The 7,904-nt window shown below is 49.5% G+C and overlaps 1 protein-coding gene across 1 annotated transcript; it reads right to left on the bottom strand.

The window, feature by feature from the left end:
* Positions 1-6,664: 6,664 nt before the first annotated feature.
* Positions 6,665-7,851, bottom strand: LOC123138572 (ruBisCO large subunit-binding protein subunit beta, chloroplastic-like; the record flags this gene model as incomplete). The annotated part of the gene is made up of 5 exons (XM_044558544.1): positions 6,665-6,815; positions 6,898-7,021; positions 7,335-7,427; positions 7,511-7,603; positions 7,723-7,851. Coding segments are annotated over 5 exons (453 nt in total), but the record flags the coding sequence as incomplete, so codon positions are not given.
* Between the last annotated feature and the right edge of the window lie 53 nt (positions 7,852-7,904).

The raw sequence follows: 7,904 nt of genomic DNA on the forward strand, positions 1-7,904 counted from the left end.
GCCACGGTACCGACACTTTCTCTTACGCTTGGGCGTTGCCGGGCTGCCATTGCCGCAACCACCGCCTTGGCCACGGCCATCCCCGCCTTGGCAGTTCCTCGGCGTGCCATTTCCGTGCCCACGCCCCACACCCGAGCCTGTGGACGCACCACCCTGGTCCAGCTGCTTATCGCGCACCCACCATTCGTCAGCGGTGAACAACAGCTGCTCCGAGCGGCAGGGTCTCCTCGCACTCGCGCTCCTCAACGACAAGGAGCCGGCTGCAGAGTTCCTCGAGAGGGAATGGTTTGGCGTCGACGAGTGACTCGATCGCCACGACCATCTCGCGATAGGGGCGTGGTACGTACCGGAGCACCTTGAGGGCAACCTTGTGCTCGTCCACCGGGTCACCGAGCGCCCGTAGCTCGTCGATGATCATCCCGAGCCGCACACGTACAACTCGATCCCCTTGCCGTCCTTGTACCGGAGTGCCTCGTACTCTGAGCGGCGAGTCTGCGCCTTGGCTTCGTGCACAGGCTCGATGCCGACACGCATGGTCTTCAGAGTGTCCCATGCCTCCTCGGCCGTGGACTTGGCTCCCAGGATGCACATGAGCTCCGGCGGCACCCACTTTAGGAGAGCAACCATTGCGCGCCGGTCTTCATGGTCCGTGCCCTGGCCCGTCTCCAGCTCGTCAGCCTGCAGCTGCAGCTTGGTGATCATGGCCCAATCGGTTTATTTGGTTCACGTGAGCATCATGTGGGGCATGCCGCTGCAGCCGCCGTGCACGACGTGCTCGACGACGTGCACCCTGGAACCCTCCTTAGTGGAGGGATGTGCTAGAGCTTTCTCCATCGCCGCCGCCTCCGCAGCGGCTTTCTCCTCCTCCAGCTGCTTCTTCGCCTTCTCGTCGTCGCTGCCGGCCATCACTCCGATGGATCAGACAGTGCCGGCCCCCAGGATGGATCGAACACCGCCGAGGCTCTGATGACACTTGTAGTTGCAGATGCCAGCGATCAAGAGAGAGAACGAGCGTGACAGAGATAGTATGCGAGAGGTTGGAGACGATTGTTTGCGCTGCGAGCTGCCGATTGCAGATTTTCGGGGTTTCTGTTATTTGAGCTAACTCCAACGAGCTTCTGAAAGTAAGGAAGAATTGGTCGCCCACGAGCGAGCCTACAGATCGTGGCATCCCATGATGATTGCCATGATTGAACCCTACATGCTCGCCACGACCTGCATGATCCATGCCATCCCATGGCGCTGCGTCGGACCAGCTACAATCTCGCTAACTACTTAACTGAAAACTACTGCATCTGTACGCACACACACACACACGTTGACAGACTGAATTTTTATTCAGGTAACAGAACTTACTGAACTAACTGAACTTTTTGAACTTGCTGGAGCAGACCGAGTACAGCTGATTATCTAACACATTCTATGACAAATAGTTGCCGCGCGCCGTCTACATCAATGCTAATTAGCATGCCGGGCAACCTAGCAATCATGCAATATTGCACCAAGCCATAGAAGTACACCGACCAGTTGCGCGACCTCGGCCAATCTCTTAAAATGTTTGTTCATTTGTTTGGACCAAAGTCTCTTAGCGCAAGATCTTTTGTAAACGCTATAGCGGGCTATTTGAAACAGTGCAACTAACCCTACAGAACAGGATTGAAACTGAATGATCTAGTATGAATACTAGATGCCATCACTCAACTGGATGAGTACAGGAACATGATCTAAAAATAATATGCATGTCGGGATCCAAATATTTCTTACATCACGCTACATCAACATAACACAACCAACAAAATGCCGAGGGAATCATGACTGAACATTAGCAGAGAGCCAGAGACCCTGCAAAAGTATTAGTGATGAATTGCATTCACCAGTCACCACCCGTAGAACCAGGGCCGGTCCTAAGATTTTGGGGGCCCGGGGCGAAAGTATAATTTGGGGCCCCTTGTTATAAACATAATATGCGTATTATCTACAAATTTTCTTGTAAGACACTCTTTGATGCGAAGTCACTTTGTGATTGTGTCAATGTCAATATCAATATTATCCATCGGTTTCTTCTCAATGGATAATGTTGCCTACCCATTTAAGCTCTGTTGGAAGTCACTGTTTATCATTTTTGCAAAAAATGAGAGGTAATTGTTTATCACAAATCGTTCTTCAATGATTTTTAATTTGAAAAGCTTCTTTTAGCAACACTGCCGTCCACACGCGTCGAGCTGGGAAAGGTATCGGCCCTGGCATGAAAAGGAATTCAATCAATGGACACACATATATGCACATCAGGACAGCTGCAAGAATCTACCAAACATATGCACATCCATCCAGAATAGCGATAGCATATACTACAAAGCAAGTAGTGCACTGCACAAAATTAAGAGGGGGAGGAGATCCATCAGCGGGATCTTACCCTTGGCGTTGGGGAACCACTGCAGAGGGATCCATCAGCGGCAACCTCTCCTCCCTCTCTCTGCACTGCTGCAGAAGGGGATGAATGTTAGGGTTTGATTAGGAGGGGAAAATCTGGCTAGGGTTTACTAATCGGGGGAAAATAAGATGAGACGACAAGGAATAACTAGTATAGATCACTGTTTTAAATAGCCCGCTATTGCTCCGCTATAGCACGCTATAGCGTTTACAAAAGGTCTTGCGCTAAGAGACTTTGGTCCAAAAAAATAAACAAACATTTTAAATAGCGCGCTATAGCTCCGCTATAGCACGCTATAGCATTTGGAAGAGGTCCGCCGCTAAGATGCTTAGCGCGCTATTTAAAACTATGGTATAGATGGAGAAGGAAGGGAAGGAGAAGGGATGGGCTAACCACGATCGGATCTCGGGGGACGCGGACGGGGACGAGGACGAGGACGGGGATCTCACAGAACTGGTGTCTGATCTGGATGGGCTCCAATCCTTCTTTCGTCTGTCCGTTTGTCCGTCCGCAGCTGAGAGTGGAGAGACTGGGGGGTACGCCGCTTTTACTAGTTACTCTTTGGACAATGGAATGTACGCAGCTGAGAGTGTAGGAACGCTGAGTTTTTTTTTCAAGATTAAAGCTGAGGTTGTACGCAGCTGCCCTGCTACGTTGGCCCGTCCAAGCCCAGCCTTGTACGTTCCACTGAGAAAAAAAAACCTTCTATGAAAAAACACTGAGATATTTTTTTTTGTAAAAACACTTTGAACAACCTACATAACACAACATATAGGGTACGGTACCAACTCCAACGAAAGTCATCGACCTCCTCTGTGCGGCGGCGCCCTGGCGCACCGCCCCGGAGAGTCCGCCGTCTCCCTCAAGCCTTCCTCCCCACATACCCTCCCCTCCCTCCGCCGTCGTCGAAGGCGTCGCGGGGCAAACCCCGAGTGGCGTAGCTGTGGCGGGCCTCCCGACGGGTACTGCTAGGGGTGTGTAGGATGCGCGGCGACGGTGCCGGAGGCGCGTCGGCGGCAGGCGGCGGGGTAGATTGGCTCGATCTGAGTGTTTTCGCCAGGACGGTTCGATCTGCACGTTTTGACGAAGCACGATGGCAGCAGCCAGCGACAGGCGCACGACTGCGGCGGCGGGGCGGATTGGCTTGATCTGGACACGTTTTAGCCAGGAGGGCTCGATCTGCACCGTTTTGACTAAGGCCAGCGGCTCGCCCCGCCTCCTTTCGGTGTTGGGGCAGCGGCCGCGGACATGGCGGTGCCGACCATCTCCGTCGGCCAGAGGTGGGCATCCACATATTGTTGGTCTTGGGATCTCATGTCTCATAAAATAACCCGCTAGGCGGTGGCCCTAGTTGTCTTCGCGCAAAGACACCGTTGTACCTGTGATCAACCCTCTTTGATCTAACCATTGGCGAGTTCTGGACTTCTCGTAAGGAAAACAAAGACTTGCGTATATGGCACGCTTTGGACACCTTGTTCGGATTGGGGCCGGTCGCGTAAACCCGCAAGATCAGCATAACTAGCTCTATGGGGTATCGTGAAGCTCTGTTTTGTTGACACCTTTGGACATGTCTGCACGAATATTTCCATGGAATGGACACATGCGGAGAATGCCATGGTGTGATTGGAGGATTTATATGTGGCGATGGCAGGGTCTTCTATTGACGAAGAGTTTGCTTCACAGGCAGTTGTTCAGAATTGGCTTGCGGGATATGGTCCCGTCCAGATTAGACACCAATTATGTGAGCCTGGTCGTACATGACTTGTAGTAGTAGCTTCCGCAAGTGGGGCCGGCAGCATGGGAGGACTTCTCTGTTGCTGGTGCTTCTTTGAGTACCGGGTCGTGTTTTCCAGGGTGAAACCCCAAGGTCTGGCATATACAGTTTGTGCCTGGCTGTGGCCTTGTTGAAGGCATTATTTTTTGGGAACACGGTCTTTCTCCAGGGTGAAAACCTACGATCTTCGGTCGGGCAAAGACAACAATTGTGCATTGTTTCCTTCATGAAGGCGTTGCTATTGGAGAAACTTCTTTGTAGTCTGAGTGTTGCCTTTGGTGGTGGTTAGAGTGCTACTATCGCGGGTGAATGATCACCGTGGCAGGGGTCTTTTTTCTCTTATTCTTATTTTTTGGGGTTGTGTGTATCTTGGGTGTTTTTATACATCTTGTTGGTGTAGAGGCTGGGTGTAATTGGTATCTGCTTGATATGAAAAAATTCACCTTTTCAAAAAAAAAGGGTACGACTAGTTGGCGATCCACCCTGTTCTTTGATTTCTTTTCTTTTTTTTTGATAGAGAAATCCCAACCATTCTTTGATCCTTTTTTAGGGGTCCCCTGTTCTTTCTTGCCTTGGGATGTAACGGCAATGGGCTCGTTGTAATGGCCCTTGGCCCATTACCTCCTTTGCCCTATCTTAGAAGGGACTAGTCTCTCCCCACCTAATCAAAAATCTTATCTCCGTGAAGAAACTTGCCAAAGATAACCATGTTAATATTGATTTTGATGATGTTGGAATCTCTGCCAAGGATCGGAGAACGAGGAAGGTGATCCTCCGATGTGATGATGATGGGGACCTCTACCCCGTCTCCGCATCCTCGCCACACCATGCACTCACTACCGTCGCCACCGCACCCTGGCATGCCCGCCTTGGCCACCTCAACCATGACGCTCTCCGCCTAGCGCTCCGGCACTGTCCTGAGCACGTCATCGGACTCCTTGCCAGCTCCTGTCAGGCTTGTCAGCTAGGCAAAAGCACCAGATTGCCGTTTAGTTCTTCTGAACATGTGTCGTATTTTCCTTTTTAGTTAGTGCATTGTGATGTTTGGATGTCCCCTTTACCTAGTACATCAAGATTTCAGTTTTATATTGCATTGCTTGATGACTATAGTCACTTTGTTTGGAAATTCCCGTTACGACACAAATCTGATGCTCTTCCTGTATTCCGCAATTTTGCGACGTTCATTCATACCCATTTCACCCTCCCCATCCTCACACTGCAAGCTGCCAATGGGCGAGAGTTTGACAACCATGTAGCACGTGCCTTCCTCTCTGGCCATGGCATGCTCCTGTGCATGTCCTGCCCATACACCTCTCCCCAGAACGGGCGTGCAGAGCCATCCCTTCATACCCTGAAAGACATCGTGCGTACGCTCCTGATCCATGCCAACATTCCGTTCGAGTTCTGGGTCGAGGCCCTCAACGCGGCTACCTTCCTCCTAAACCGAAGACCCTCCCGCCCCCGCCATGGTCACACACCCTTCTACCTTCTCTACGGAGAACACCCAGACTACTCCTCTCTGCGGGTCTTTGGATGTCTCTGTTTGCCCAACCTATCTGCCACATCGCCACATAAACTCGCCCCCCGATCATCCACATGCGTGTTCCTCGGGTATTCTCAAGATCACAAGGGGTATCGGTGTCTCAATCGCACAACAAATTGTGTCATTATCTCGCGACACGTCGTGTTCGACGAGCACCAATTCCCTTATCGCGACACGTCTTTATCACTAGTGTTTAGATTCACATTAGTAGATTTTTTTGGAAAAGGAGGATATACCCCCGTCCTCTGCATCTAAATGATGCATGCAGCCATTTTATTAATTATTCACGGAGACCTTACAAAGTAATACATCAGTTAGCCCGAAGCAACCATCTTCGCAACACATGTCGCTACTCCTAACCCCTTGATGAAGGGGTGCCAAATGTCCGAGCCTAATACCAAACAGACATCGCACCTAAGCCTAACATCAAAAGTCAGAGGCCCCAACCAAGCAACATACCGGGTTTGGGGCACAAACCGTTCCGACACACTCTCTTGTGTCGTCGCCACCGTCTTCCACCGAGTCATCTTCAGAGCAGATACTGAAGCATCAACCTTGCCAGGCCTCTCAGCCATCGACGCCACCATGCCGCCAGACAGCATCCTCCTCCTGCACGAGTCCATCTCCACGCATCGAATGCCGGGTCTCCATTGCACCATGCCGCCGAGATCCGCCGCCATTAATTTGTCAGATGAAGCACCGCTCCACCAATGATGTCGTCCACTGGTCCCTTGAGTCCGTGTACACCCCCCTCGCTTATGACGTAGCCAACCCAACAACCACCTAGTTTGCGCTTGATCTTAGGAGCAAATATAGTAAGATGATGTAAGCACGATACAGTGTTCACTTTCTCGCAAAAAAAAATAGTGTACACTTTCTTTCAGGACTAGATTGCTAGTGTAATAAAATTTTAAAGAAGACTCACGTTCCGACTTTTGGTTCGCCACAATAGCAACAAAAATTTAGTTTCCGGCTTCGACCCGCGACACAATAGCACCCACGCTTCTTTGCTCAAAGTATAACCTCCGACAACGCAGCATGCTGCCCAAGGGTTTAGAACCCATAACCTGCAGACAGCATCAAAACAAGTTAGATGACAAATACTATATCGGCGACAAGCACATGTTTTCTAAACAAGTCTCTGCATACCTGAACCGGCCATTGGGTTTGCGGCAGGCGCCTTCTCAGATTCCTTGATGTCGACCACGACGGCGTCCGAGGTGATGAATGTTTTCGCCACCGATGCGGCATGCTCCAGGCAGCACCTCACAACCTGTTTTGTGAGAAATCAGGTTAGCTTATGGGCCCACTGCTTGTTTGAGAAAGGAGGGTGGATACAATATTCCAGGGACAGAACCCCTGCCTCAGTGATCATGCTTAATGTTTCAGTATAATTGCACATTAAGGCTAACGGCATACATAAAGAACACTCCACCTAGTCAATTCCCAGCAAAATATAATAGACCTGGGGTTTTTGAAATACTTTTCGATTTCTTGAATAACACAATTTTTATAAAGAAAGATTTCGTTTGAGAAAAAACGTTCTGATACAAGAGAAAAAGATATCAACACAATTTGCTTGTTACCTTGGTGGGATCAATAATACCAGCAGCCATCAAATCCTCATAATTCCCTGTAGCGGCATTGTAGCCGTACCTGAAGTTGTCGTTCACAAGGACCTGAGTATAGACAAGCTCCAAATTAGTTACGCACAAGATTCTAAATATTAAATTCAGATTTGAAAACAAACTTCAGTCCAAACCTTCTCAGTGACCACACTGCCATTGACACCAGCATTTTTCGCAATCAGTTTAAGAGGATAGCTCAAGGATTTCCTCACAATTTCAGCACCGACCTTGAAAAGGCAAACAGAAAATTAGTTCATTTTCATGGAAGAAACCAGCTCTATGAACCAAGGATAACATTCAAATGTCAAAACTTCTAGAAAGAAAATCTCATTTGCCTTTTCCATACCTTCTGTTCATCATTCTCAAGGGTTTCTTTAATGGCATCAACTTTTGATGCAAGCCTTAGAAGGGTACAACCACCACCGACAACAATACCTTCCTCCACAGCGGCCTGTCCACAAAGCGAGCAATCAATTAATAAGAAATAATTACATATAGTTTGATATATATAAGTACAATCAACACATA

The sequence above is a fragment of the Triticum aestivum genome, chromosome 6B, assembly GCF_018294505.1.
Source record: "Triticum aestivum cultivar Chinese Spring chromosome 6B, IWGSC CS RefSeq v2.1, whole genome shotgun sequence".
Taxonomy (NCBI): Eukaryota; Viridiplantae; Streptophyta; class Magnoliopsida; order Poales; family Poaceae; genus Triticum; species Triticum aestivum.